General features: G+C 44.5%; 1 protein-coding gene across 1 annotated transcript in view; it reads right to left on the reverse strand.

The window, feature by feature from the left end:
* AKAP12 (A-kinase anchoring protein 12) overlaps nucleotides 1-10,454 on the reverse strand; it is a 141,370-nt gene extending 130,916 nt beyond the window's left edge. Inside the window, exon 1 of the mRNA XM_038741480.1 lies at nucleotides 10,130-10,454. Coding sequence (XP_038597408.1) covers nucleotides 10,130-10,282 — 153 coding nt within the window. The 5' untranslated portion in view covers nucleotides 10,283-10,454. The remainder of the gene's footprint in view (nucleotides 1-10,129) is intronic.
* Nucleotides 10,455-14,299: the final 3,845 nt, after the last annotated feature.

The following is a 14,299-nucleotide window of genomic DNA, read 5'->3' on the forward strand; positions in this document are numbered from 1 at the left end:
TTCTTTTGAATACTGTCTTCAGTGTTTTGTAACAGCAATAAATCTTACTACCTGTTTGTCTTGTATTCATCCCAGGGCTTGTCCCAATGCCTAGTAAGAGTAAGGGATTAATAAGTATCATAACTAACGAGTTGGCAGGGTATGTGTGATCTTCTCCCCCCTTCCCCACCCCAGGTCGCACCCCCTCCCCATGGAGATAGGAAAGAAGGATCGATTTAACTCTTCAAATTGATAGTTGGATGATATGGCTAATTACATTGATGTTTTCTGGGACAGAAGATACTGGAGCGGGGTGAGGAGAAAAAGAGAAGAAAGAAAAACCAGTAAATAGGTCACAGGGAAATGGCTAGACCAGTCCTTGAAGATGATGGTCTGAGGGGAAGGGCAGAAGGGCAGAAGTTATCATTTCTGTTTTCGAGAAGCACTATATTTGTGGATGAAAAGAGACAGATTTAGAGATGTAGAGTAGGCAAAGAAACCATGAATGGGAAGGAATCAATCAATCAATCGTATTTATTGAGCGCTTACTGTGTGCCGAGCACTGTACTAAGCACTTGGGAAGTACAAGATGGCAACATATAGAGACAGTCCCTACCCAACAGTGGGCTCACAGTCTAAAAGAGTGGGCTCACAGTCTAAAAGAGTGGGCTCACAGTCTAAAAGGAAGAAACTTGGATAGACAAAATTGGAAATAGACCTGCAAATCCAAAGAATGGGAGAATGGGAGGAGCCCTCTAAATTAAGAGGCATCCATCCCAGAGAGAACCCATGAGTCCTCCATAACAAATACTGGAAGACTGCTGCTTGCATGCATAGTAGATTCAATTATAAATAAATTGAATTACAGGTTCAGATTATTTTCCTCTAGAATTTTCATCGGAATAAAATCATATTTTCAAGGCCACATTTTGCCTTGTATATCTTAAATTATTTCTATCATTATGATTAGAGAAGCAGCATGGCTCTGTGGAAAGAGCACAGGCTTTGGAGTCAGAGGTCATGGGCTCAAATCGCGGCTCCACCAATTGTCAGCTGTGGGACTTTGGGCAAGTCACATAACTTCTCTGTGCCTCAGTTACCTCATCTGTAAAATGGGGATTAAGACTGTGAGCCCCCCATGGGACAACCTGATTACCTTGTAACCTCCCCAGCACTTAGAACAGTGCTTTGCACATACTAAGCACTTAATAAATGTCATCATTATTATTATTGTAACCTCCCCAGTGCTTAGAACAGTGCTTTGCACATAGTAAGCACTTAATAAATGCCATTATTATTATTATTATTGCTTGGTTAGTTATAATACTTTAAGCTCCACAACTTTAAAGATAATGCGTACGTTGAAAACGTGATGATTTGACTTCATGATGCCTGTCTACTTGTTTTGTTTTGTTGTCTGTCTCCCCCTTCTAGACTGTGAGCCTGCTGTTGGGTGGGGATTGTCTCTGTTGCTGAATTGTACTTTCCAAGCACTTAGTACAGTGCTCTGCAAATAGTAAGCGCTCAATAAATACACACTCAATAAAAACGATTGAATGAATGAATATCATCTTTCCAAATGAAAACCAACTAGTGTATTCCCACTCTCCTGTTTTATTTTTTTAAAAAAATAGATGCTTCAAGATCATTACAGTTACTGTCTTTGAACATTTCAAATTATTACTATTGCCAAATGCTACTAGCCTGTGTTTCGATACTAGAATTTCTTTAAACTATCAGGGAAGCTTTCAACAAGCCATCAGACTTTAAGAAAGAGGACAGCAACCTTGGAAAATTCTAGCTTCCAGGAAAAACTTGTGAGGTACAGAAAATATTCAACAAGTACTTAGGTTAGCACACCGACTCAAATGACATTATGGATTTTGATCCCAAAGTCCTTCACATTCCAGATCTGATCCCTGTGTCTTTGCGTTTTAAAATTTTTGAGGCTTTTGAAAAGGATAAAACTATTTTCTCACCTATGAAAATGGATGGATGAATGGGAAAATCTTAATGAATGATCAAAATATTCTAAAAAGCATCCTCCTCTCCCTCAAGAACCTTCAGGCTAAGGACAGTCTGTTTATCTCCCACTAGTGTGCATCCAACTAGAAAAAGATAACTGGTTCTTTGCACATCCATCCATGAGCAATATTTAGTGAAAAACCTCAGATTCCCCGGTGGTAAGTGAGCATTTAATCCCAGTTTTTTCTGGAGTAATGCAGGAGTAGAGCCAACCTAAGGCATCTCCACCAAAGTTCCTATACGTAGGTGGATCGACGAACCCTCATCCCTTCAGAGTTTCCCAGCGGCTCTTCATTTATCCGACAAGCCCACAGTGACCCTGGGCAAGGATGGGCCCGGTCCATTCAGGAAAACCTTTCCCTCTGGAAGCGCTTCCAAAGGCACAGAGTCTTCCTTGCAGAGAGAGCTAACTGCTCGTACCACAGACATCCTCTGCATCAGGAGGATCGGGTACCAATGCCTGGGAGACTTTCTCATTCAGCACATCCAGTCCTGAAAATCCACCTCATTATGAAATGCAATCGTGTTTTGGAGAATTTGTGACGAATTTATAGGGAAAATTTTCAGTTTCCTAAATTTGGAATTTATACAGTAGCCCAAATTTGGAACCTGTCTGGCAAAGTTTCTTAAATAGCACCCATTCTGCCATCAATAAGAGACGGGTAATTAGAGGTTATCCCCTGTTTCAGCTCTCACCCATGTCCCTAATCCTTGGCTCTTGACAGTGGTAGCTCTTTCATGATTTGTTTTCGTAGACATGAGTGATTAAGTGTGAATCATATTATATTATCATCATCAATCGTATTTATTGAGTGCTTACTGTGTGCAGAGCACTGTACTAAGCGCTTGGGAAGTACAAGTTGGCAACATATAGAGACGGTCCCTACCCAACAGTGGGCTCACAGTCTAAAAGTCTTATATTACACAGTCTTATATATCACAGTCTTATATTATTATATTATATTATTATTATCCCCCTCCTTCCTCCCCCCCTCCTCCCCTTCTCCATCCCCTGCCTTACCTCCTTCCCTTCCCCACAGCACCTGTATATATGTATATATGTTTGTACGTATTTATTACTCTATTTTACTTGTACATATCTATTCTATTTATTTTATTTTGTTAATATGTTTTGTTTCATTCTCTGTCTCCCCCTTCTAGACTGTGAGCCCACTGTTGGGTACGGACTGTCTCTATATGTTGCCAGCTTGTACTTCCCAAGCGCTTAGTCCAGTGCTCTGCACACAGTAAGCGCTCAATAAATACGATTGATTGATTGATTGATTGATTGATTGGACATTCCCGAGACGGAGGAGAGGGGGCATAGGGAGCAAATCCCCTTCCTCTCCCCATCGCACCCCTATCCCTAGCCTGCCAAGCCCCCTCCTCTCCCCCCACCAGGGAGCCAGAGACAAGGGATTTCCCTGGCTTTCTTTAATAACAATAATAACGTTATTATTATTATTACATGGCTTTCTTTAATAACAATAATGATGTTATTATTACATGGCTTCCTTTAATAACAATAGTAATAATAACCGTATTTATTGAGCGCTTACTGTGTGCTTTGCACTTGGGAGAGTACAATATAACATCAAACACGTTCCCTGCCCACCTGGAGTTCACTTTCTTTCCACATCTCACGGTGAGGAAGGGGGAGAAAAAATGGGATGGGGTTTGGGGAGGATCAAGATTCCGGGATATTTCCTTCGGGGTGAAAAGAAAAACTAAGGAAGGCCGTTGGAGGATGCGGCTGGGTCCAGGAGGAGGCCGCTGGGCTCGGTCACTGCAGAGCTGTCCTCTGCGCAGCGGTCCGCCCCACAGGGACCTGGACAAAGACGGAGTCCAACTTGTACTTCCCAAGCGCTTAGTACAGTGCTCTGCACACAGTAAGCGCTCAATAAATCCGATTGATTGATTGATTGAGGAAGACAAACCACAGGACAGGCCACAGAAGCGTGGGGGGCTTGGACGATGGAGACTTGGGATCTGGGCGTTTTCCTAGAAGGGCACCCAAAATTTCCCCAGGGGAAATCAAGCGCTTAGTACAGTGCTCTGCACATAGTAAGCGCTCAGTAAATACGATTGATTGATTGATTGACTGCACCCCCGTCCACGCAGAGAAGCAGCCAAGCGAAGTGTAAAGCTCACGGGCTTTGGGAGACACAGGACGTGGGTTCTAATCCCACCGGCCTGCTGCGGGGCCTTGTTGGGCAAACCACCTCGCTTCAGCGTGGCCCAGTGGAAAGAGCCCGGGCTTTGGAGTCCGAGGTCATGGGTTCAAATCCCAGCTCCGCCAACTGTCAGCTGGGTGACTTTGGGCAAGTCACTTCACTTCTCTGGGCCTCAGTTCCCTCATCTGGAAAATGGGGATTAAGACTGCGAGCCCCTTTTGGGACAACCTGATCACCCTGTAAACTCCCCAGCGCTTAGACCAGTGCCTTGCACATACGAAGCCCTTAATAAATGCCATCATTATTATTATTATCTGTAAAATGGGGATGAAGACTGTGAGCCCCAAATGGGACAACCTGATTACCTTGTATCTACCCCAGCGCTTCGAACAGTGCTTGGCAAATAGTAAGCGCTTAACAAATACCATTATTATTATTATTATCACCCCAGTGCTTAGAACAGTGCTTGGCAAATAGTAAGCGCTTAACAAATACCATTAGTATTATTATTATCACCCCAGTGCTTAGAACAGTGCTTGGCAAATAGTAAGTGCTTAACAAATACCATTATTATTATTATTATCACCCCAGTGCTTAGAACAGTGCTTGGCACATAGTAAGAGGTTAAGAAATATCATTATCATTATTACCCGGCGCTTAGAACAGTGTTTGGCACATAGTAAGCGTTTAACAAATACCATTTTTATTATTACTACCCTAGTGCTTAGAACAGTGCTCGGCACACAGAAGCAGCGTGGCGTAGTTGGGAACAGTGTGGCATAGTGGCTAGATCCCACGCCTGGGAGTCAGAAGGTCATGGATTCTAATCCCATTCCTGCTACTCGTCTGCTGTGTTGCCTTGGGCAAGTCGCTTCCCTTCCCTGTGCCTCAGTTCCCTCATCTGTAAAATGGGGATTGAGACTGTGAGCTCCACATGGGTCAGGGACAGTGTCCAGCCCGATTTGCTTGTATCCACCCCAGCGCTTGGTACAGTGCCTGGGACATAGTAAGCGCTTATCAAATTATTATTAGTAGTAGTACCTCAGCGCTTAGAACAATGCTTCGAACATAGTAAGCGCTTAACAAATACCATTATCATCATTAATATTCTTACTATTAGCCCAGCGCTTCGAACAGTGCACATAGTAAGTGCTTAACAAATATCATCATCATCATCATTATTATTATTACCCCAGGTCTTAGAACAGTGCTTGGCACATAGTAAGTGCTTAACGAATACCATCATCCTCCTCCTCCTCCTCATTATTATTATTATTATTATTATTATCCCAGCGCTTCGAACAGTGCTTGGCACATAGTAAGCGCTTAACAAATACCACCATCATCATTATTACTATTATTAGCCCAGCTCATCGCACAGTGCTTGTCACATTGTAAATGCTTAACAAATAACATTATTATTAATATTATTATTAGCCCAGCGCTTCGAACAGTGTCTGTCACATCTTAAGCGCTTAACAAATACCATCGTCATCATTATTACTATTATTAGCCCAGCGCTTTGCACAGTGCTTGTCATATAGGAAACGCTTAACAGATACCATTATTATTATTATCATTAGCCCAGCGCTTAGAACAGTGTTTGTCACATAGTAAGCGCTTAACAAATACCATCGTCATCATTATTACTATTATTAACCCAGCGCTTCGCACAGTGCTTGTCACATAGGAAACGCTTAACAGATACCATTATTATTATCATTAGCCCAGCGCTTAGAACAGTGTCACATAGTAAGCGCTTAACAAATACCATCATCATCACTATTACTATTAGCCCAGCGCTTTGCATAGTGCTTGTCACATAGTAAGCGCTTAACAAATGCCATTATTATCATTATTAGCCCAGCACTTAGAACAGTGTTTGTCACATCTTAAGCGCTTAACAAATACCATCGTCATCATTATTACTACTATTAGCCCAGCGCTTCGCACAGTGCTCGGCACATAGTAAGCGCTTCACCAATACCATCATCACCTTTATTACTACTGTTATTAGCCCAGCGCTTCGCACAGTGCTTGGCACATAGCAAGCGCTTAACGAATACCATCCTCCTCCTCCTCATTACTATTATCCCAGTGTTTCGACCAGTGCTTGGCACATAGTAAGCGCTTCACCAATACCATCATCACCATTATCACTACTGCTATTAGCCCAGCGCTTCGCACAGTGCTTGCCACATAGTAACCGCTTAACAAATAACATTATTATTATTAATATCATTAGTAGCCCAGCATTTCGAAGTGTCTGCCACATCTTAAGCGCTTAACAAATACCATCGTCATCCTCCTCCTCATTATTATTATTATTATCCCAGCGCTTCCAACAGTGCTTGGCACATAGTAAGCGCTTCACCAATACCATCATCACCATTATCACTACTATTATTAGCCCAGCGGTTCGCACAGCGCTTGCCACATAGTAACCGCTTAACAAATAACATTATTATTAATATCATTATTAGCCCAGCGCTTCGAACAGTGTCTGCCACATAGTAAGCGCTTCACCAATACCACCATCACCATTATCACTACTATTATTAGCCCAGCGCTTCGCACAGCGGTTGCCACATAGTAAACGCTTAACAAATAACGTTATTATTAATATCATTATTAGCCCAGCGCTTCCAAGTGTCTGCCACATCTTAAACCCTTAACAAATACCAAAGTCATCATTATCACTACTATTAGCCCGGCGCTTCGCACAGTGCTCGGCACATAGGGAGCGCTTAACCAATACCATCATCACCATTATCACTACTATTATTAGCCCAGCGCTTCGCACAGTGCTTGGCACATAGCAAGTGCTTAATAACATTAAGCACTTAATCCTCTCGTCCCCCTCTCCATCCCCCCCATTTTACCTCCTTCCTTTCCCCACAGCACCTGTATATATGTATATATGCTTGTACAGATTTATTACTCTATTTATTTATTTTACTTGAACGTATCTATTCTATTTATTTTATTTTGTTAGTATGTTTGGTTTTGTTCTCTGTCTCCCCCTTTTAGACTGGGAGCCCACTGTTGGGTAGGGACTGTCTCTATATGTTGCCAATTTGTGCTTCCCAAGCGCTTAGTACAGTGCTCTGCACATAGTAAGCGCTCAATAAATACGATTGATGATGATTATTATTAATATCATTAGTAGCCCAGCGCTTCGAACAGTGCCTGCCACATCTTAAGCGCTGAACAAATACCAGCGTCATCATTATCACTACTATTAGCCCAGCGCTTCGCACAGTGCTCGGCACATAGTAAGCGCTTAACCAATACCATCCTCCTCCTCCTCATTATTATTATTATTATCCCAGGGCTTCGAACAGTGCTCGGCACATAGTAAGCGCTTCACCAATACCATCATCACCATTATCACTACTATTATTAGCCCAGCGCTTCGCACAGCGCTTGCCACATAGTAGCCGCTTAACAAATAACATTATTATTATTAATATCATTAGTAGCCCAGCGCTTCGAACAGTGCCTGCCACATCTTAAGCGCTTAACAAACACCATCGTCATCAGCCTCCTCATTATTATTATCCCCGCGCTTCCAACAGTGTTTGGCATATAATAAGCGCTTAACTAATACCATCATCACCATTATCGCTACTATTATTAGCCCAGCGCTTCGCACAGTGCTTGGCACATAGTAAACGCTTAATAACATTATTATTAATATCATTATTAGCCCAGCGCTTCCAAGTGTCTGCCACACCTTAAGCGCTGAACAAATACCAGCGTCATCATTATCACTACTATTAGCCCAGCGCTTCGCACAGTGCTCGGCACATAGTAAGCGCTTAACCAATACCATCATCACCATTATCACTACTGCTATTAGCCCAGCGCTTCGCCCAGCGCTTGCCACATAGTCAACGCTTAACAAATACCAGTATTATTATTAACATCATTAGCAGCCCAGAGCTTGGAACAGTGCCTGCCACATCTTAAGCGCTTAACAAATACCATCGTCATCAATCAATCAATCAATCAGTCGTATTTATTGAGCGCAATAAATCATCATCACTATTACTATTATTAGCCCAGCGCTTCGCACAGTGCTTGTCACATAGTAAGCGCTTAACAAATGCCATTATTATCATTATTAGCCCAGCGCTTAGAACAGTGCCTGCCACATCTTAAGCGCTGAACAAACACCAGCGTCATCATCATCACTACTATTAGCCCAGCGCTTCGCACAGTGCTCGGCACATAGTAAGCGCTTCTCCAATACCACCATCACCATTACTACTACTGCAATTAGCCCAGCGCTTCGCCCAGCGCTTGCCACATAGTCAACGCTTAACAAATAACAGTATTATTATTAATATCATTAGTAGCCCAGCGCTTCCAAGTGTCTGCCACACCTTAAGCGCTGAACAAATACCAGCGTCATCATTATCACTACTATTAGCCCAGCGCTTCGCACAGTGCTCGGCACATAGTAGGCGCTTCACCAATACCATCATCACCATTATCACTACTATTATTAGCCCAGCGCTTCGCCCAGCGCTTGCCACATAGTCAACGCTTAACAAATAACAGTATAATTATTAATATCATTAGTAGCCCAGCGCTTCCAAGTGCCTGCCACATCCTAAGCGCTGAACAAATACCAGCGTCATCCACTACTATTAGCCCAGCGCTTCGCACAGTGCTCGGCACATAGGGAGCGCTTCACTAATACCAGCATCACCATTACTACTATTATTAGCACAGCGCTTGCCACATAGTAACCGCTTAACAAATAACATTATTATTATTAATACCATTAGTAGCCCAGCGCTTCCAAGTGCCTGCCACATCTTAAGCGCTGAACAAACACCAGCGTCATCATTATCACTACTATTAGCCCAGCGCTTCGCACAGTGCTCGGCACATAGTAGGCGCTTCACCAATACCACCATCACCATTATCACTACTGCTATTAGCCCAGCGCTTCGCCCAGCGCTTGCCACATAGTCAACGCTTAACAAATAACATTATTATTATTAATATCATTAGTAGCCCAGCGCTTCCAAGTGTCTGCCACACCTTAAGCGCTGAACAAACACCAGCGTCATCATTATCACTACTATTAGCCCAGCGCTTCGCACAGTGCTCGGCACATAGTGAGCGCTTAACCAATACCCCCATCACCATTACTACTACTATTATTAGCACAGCGCTTGCCACACAGTAACCGCTTAACAAATAACAGTATTATTATTAATATCATTAGTAGCCCAGCGCTTCCAAGTGCCTGCCACATCTTAAGCGCTGAACAAATAAATACCAGCGTCATCATTATCACTACTATTAGCCCAGCGCTTCGCACAGTGCTCGGCACATAGTAGGCGCTTCACCAATACCAGCATCACCATTACTACTACTATTATTAGCCCAGCGCTTCGCCCAGCGCTTGCCACATAGTCAACTTTTAACAAATAACATTATTATTATTAATATCATTAGTAGCCCAGCGCTTCCAAGTGCCTGCCACATCTTAAGCGCTGAACAAATAAATACCAGCGTCATCATTATCACTACTATTAGCCCAGCGCTTCGCACAGTGCTCGGCACATAGTGAGCGCTTCACCAATACCAGCATCACCATTACTACTATTATTAGCACAGCGCTTGCCACATAGTAACCGCTTAACAAATAACAGTATTATTATTAATATCATTAGTAGCCCAGCGCTTCCAAGTGCCTGCCACATCTTAAGCGCTGAACAAACACCAGCGTCATCATCATCACTACTATTAGCCCAGCGCTTCGCACAGTGCTTAGCACATAGTAGGCGCTTCACCAATACCACCATCACCATTATCACTACTGCTAGTAGCCCAGCGCCTCGCACAGTGGTTGGCACAGAGTAAGAGCTTAGCGAAGGCCGTGATTCCAATTGATGATGGTAGTCATGGTTATGGGTACCCCGGGGCGTTACCTGGGTAACGGGGCTTTGGGGGTCTCCGGGGTCCCCGGTGGGCTCGGCCTCCGGTGTGGGGGTGCAGCTGGGCTCGGGCTGGGCCAAGGCGGCCTCCCCCCCTTTATCCTTCTCCTCCGGCCCGCTGGGCTCCGAGGAGCTGCCGGCCCCCATGGCTCCAGGCCCGGTGGACCGATGATGATGGCTGGACCGACGGACCAGGCCCCGGACACGCCTGGGGGGCTCCCGGACCGGCTCCCGCCTCCCTCCTTCCTCACCCGGACGGCGAATGGAGTCGGCAAACTCCTTTTGGGAAAAGAAAGACAGAGAGAGAGAGAGAAAAAAAAAAAAATCACCTCTCTCCCTCCTCCCCCACCCTGTTTTTCCCCTCTCCTTTCATCACATGAGCACGGCCCCGGACACGCCTTGCAGCAGCAGGAAAAAAAAAAGACTCTAATTAGGATTCGCTGACATTCCCTGGAAGCTGCCCCCGTTCCAAACAGTCCCAAGTGTGTGTGTGTGTGTGTGTGTGGTGTGGCCGGGAGGCCTTCCCAGACTGAGCCCCTTCCTGCCTCTCCCCCTCGTCCCCCTTTCCATCCCCCCATCTTACCTCCTTCATCAACATCATCATCAATCGTATTTTATTGAGCACTTACCGTGTGCAGAGCACTGTACTAATCAATCAATCAATCAATCGTATTTATTGAGCGCTTACTATGTGCAGAGCACTGTACTAAGCACTTGGGAAGTACAAATTGGCAACACATAGAGACAGTCCCTACCCAACAGTGGGCTCACAGTCTAAAAGAGGGCTCACAGTCTAAAAAAGGGCTCCTTCCCTTCCCCACAGCAACTGTATATATGTATATATTTTTTTTACATATTTATTACTCTATTTATTTATTTATCTTACCTGTACATATCTATTCTATTCATTTTATTTTGTTAGTATGTTTGGTTTTGTTCTCTGTCTCCCCCTTTTAGACTGTGAGCCCACTGGTGAGGAGGGACTGTCCCTAGATGTTGCCAACTTGGACTACCCAAGCACTTAATACAGTGCTCTGCACACAGTAAGCGCTCAATAAATATGATTGATGATGATGATGATATGTATATATGTTTTTTTACATATTTATTACTCTATTTATTTATCTTGTACATATCTATTCTATTTATTTTATTTTGTTATTATGTTTGGTTTTCTTCTCTGTCTCCCCCTTTTAGACCGTAAGCCCACTGCTGGGTAGGGACTGTCTCTAGATGTTGCCAACTTGTACTTCCCAAGAGCTTAGTACAGTGCTCTGCACACAGTAAGTGCTCAATAAATACGATTGATGATGATGATGACTGTCTCTATATGTTGCCAACTTGTACTTCCCAAACGCTTAGTACAGTGCTCTGCACACAGTAAGCACTCAATAAATACAATTGATTGATTGATTGATTGATTGCTAGAGAGGGTGGGGGTCAATCAATTAATCGTATTTATTGAGCGCTTACTGTGTGCAGAGCACTGTACTAAGTGCTTGGGAAGTACAAGTTGGCAACATATAGAGACAGTCCCTACCCAACAATCAATCAATCAATCAATCGTATTTATTGAGCACTTACTGTGTGCAGAGCACTGTGCTAAGCGCTTGGGAAGTACAAGTTGGCAACATCTAGAGACGGTCCCTACCCAACAGTGGGCTCACAGTCTAAAAGGGGGGAGACGGAGAACAAAACCAAACATACTAACAAAATAAAATAAATAGAATAGATATGTACAAGTAAAATAAATAGAGTAATAAATATGTACATACATATATACATATATACAGGTGCTGTGGGGAAGGGAAGGTAAGATGGGGGGTGTTGCTAGAGAGGGTGGGGGTCAATCAATCAATCAATCAATCAGTAGCATTGAGCGCTTACTGTGTGCAGAGCACTGTACTAGGCGCTTGGGAAGTACAAGTTGGCAACATCTAGAGACAGTCCCTACCCAACAGTGGGCTCACAGTCTAAAAGAGGGGAGACGGAGAACAAAACCAAACATACTAACAAAATAAAATAAACAGCATAGATATGTACAAGTAAAATGAATAGAGTAATAAATATGTACAAACATATATGCAGAGTCCCTTTTAAGAGAGGCATGCCGGTCCCTCCTCAGCCTTCTGGGTCATTAAATTAATCGAGTTGTAAGGCATGATGGAGAACCAGAGGAAAAGGGCTTCTGGACTGCATCTGACCTTCAGCTCTCCCACCCTCCTCTCACAAATCGGTTTGGACTCTGACTAAGCATTTTGGGGTCTTTTCATTGGCAGGAGGGAAAGGCGAGCATTGGCCCCCTGGGAAGCATCAGTCCATTTGCTGGCATCGCTTGGCAGACGCAGGCTGCTGAAAGAGAGAGGGTGAGTGGCATCATACCTCATCATCATCATCATCAATCGTATTTATTGAGCGCTTACTGTGTGCAGAGCACTGTACTAAGCGCTTGGGAAGTCCAAGTTGGCAACATCTAGAGACAGTCCCTACCCAACAGTGGGCTCACAGTCTAAAAGGGGGGAGACGGAGAACAAAACCAAACATACTAACAAAATAAAATAAATAGAATAGACATGTACAAGTAAAATAAATAGAGTAATAAATATGTACAAACATATACACAGGGTCCCTTTTAAGAGAGGCATGCCGGTCCCTCCTCAGCCTTCTGGGTCATTAAATTAATCGAGTTGTAAGGCATGATGGAGAACCAGAGGAAAAGGGCTTCTGGACTGCATCTGACCTTCAGCTCTCCCACCCTCCTCTCACAAATCGGTTTGGACTCTGACTAAGCATTTTGGGGTCTTTTCATTGGCAGGAGAGAAAGGCGTCCCCTGGGAAGCATTTGAGGGCATTTGAGGGCATCGCTTGGCAGACGCAGGCTGCTGAAAGAGAGAGGGTGAGTGGCGTCAGACCTCGATGAGGCTAGCGTGTGGAAGCCACCTCCTATCACACGCTGCCCGCCCAAGGGAGGCAACAGCGCTTCTGGTCCTGCTCCTCAGGGGCAGATGCCAAGAGACTGCCAGCTGCTGCAGGCAGGGCCATCCATCCCCAAGGCAGGTCACTTGGGGCCGTAGGGAGCCTGCCCTTCCCTGGGGTTGAAAACCCGGGGTTGGGGGGCGGTTGGTCCATGAGATGAGGGAGAGAGAGGGCAAGAGAGGGCACACTCAAATAAACAGCACCCCACTCAGTTGCCCCTCTCCCCCTCCCACCCCACTGAACTCCAGGAATCTCAATCACTAGGAGGGGCAGGGCACACCTTAGGGCCTGGGGCTATTTGGAGCCCCTCTGGGAAGGGTGGGAGAGATAGCTCTGCATATTTAAGGATGGAAGTTCCATTCTTTAATATCCCTCACCCCACCCTTCCACTCACTCACTGATGGGACACCTCTCCCCCAAGGCTGCGGATAATAAAACCATGAGGGATGGAGATTAATGACCTGCACCTCCCGCCCCCACACCCTTCCAGAGAATGCAGAATATCACACCGGATTACCTCTGCTTCATAAAAACAATGGTCTAAACCCATTTCTACTTAGATTTAATAATAATGATAATGGCATTTATTAAGTGCTTACTATGTGCAAAGCGCAGTTCTAAGTGTTGGGGAGGTTACAAGGTGATCATGTTGTTCCACAATCTTAATCCCCATTTTACAGATGAGGTAACTGAGGCCCAGAGAAGTGACTTGCCCAAAGTCACAATTCCTGAATATTGTATTTTTATCCCTAAATCCTAGAGAAATGGGCAGAAAGGCGGTATTATGACCACCAGTTTTATAGTGACCCCTGCATTTGTTTGCCACACCCCTGGGTTACCAGCCTCCCCTGCCCCATGGTTACCCAGGGAGAGTCACCAATCTCCCATCTGTACTCTGGCTAACTAATGGGTTAAATCAACGTTCTCTGATCGAGGCTCAGATGAAGCCAATACATAGTCCTCTCCAAACCAGGTTCAAAAAAAAAATTGTGGTATTTGTTAAGCGCTTACTATGTGTCTAACACCGTTCTGAGCTCTGGGGTAGATACAAGTTAACTAGGTTGGGCACAGTCCCTGTCCCACATGGGGCTCACATTCTCAGTAGGAGACAGAGTAGAGAAGCAGCGTGGCTCAGTGGAAAAGAGCCCGGGCTTTGGAGCCAGAGGTCATGGGTTCAAATCCTGGCTC

Source organism: Tachyglossus aculeatus, chromosome 2 (genome assembly GCF_015852505.1).
Source record: "Tachyglossus aculeatus isolate mTacAcu1 chromosome 2, mTacAcu1.pri, whole genome shotgun sequence".
In the NCBI taxonomy this organism is placed as follows: Eukaryota; Metazoa; Chordata; class Mammalia; order Monotremata; family Tachyglossidae; genus Tachyglossus; species Tachyglossus aculeatus.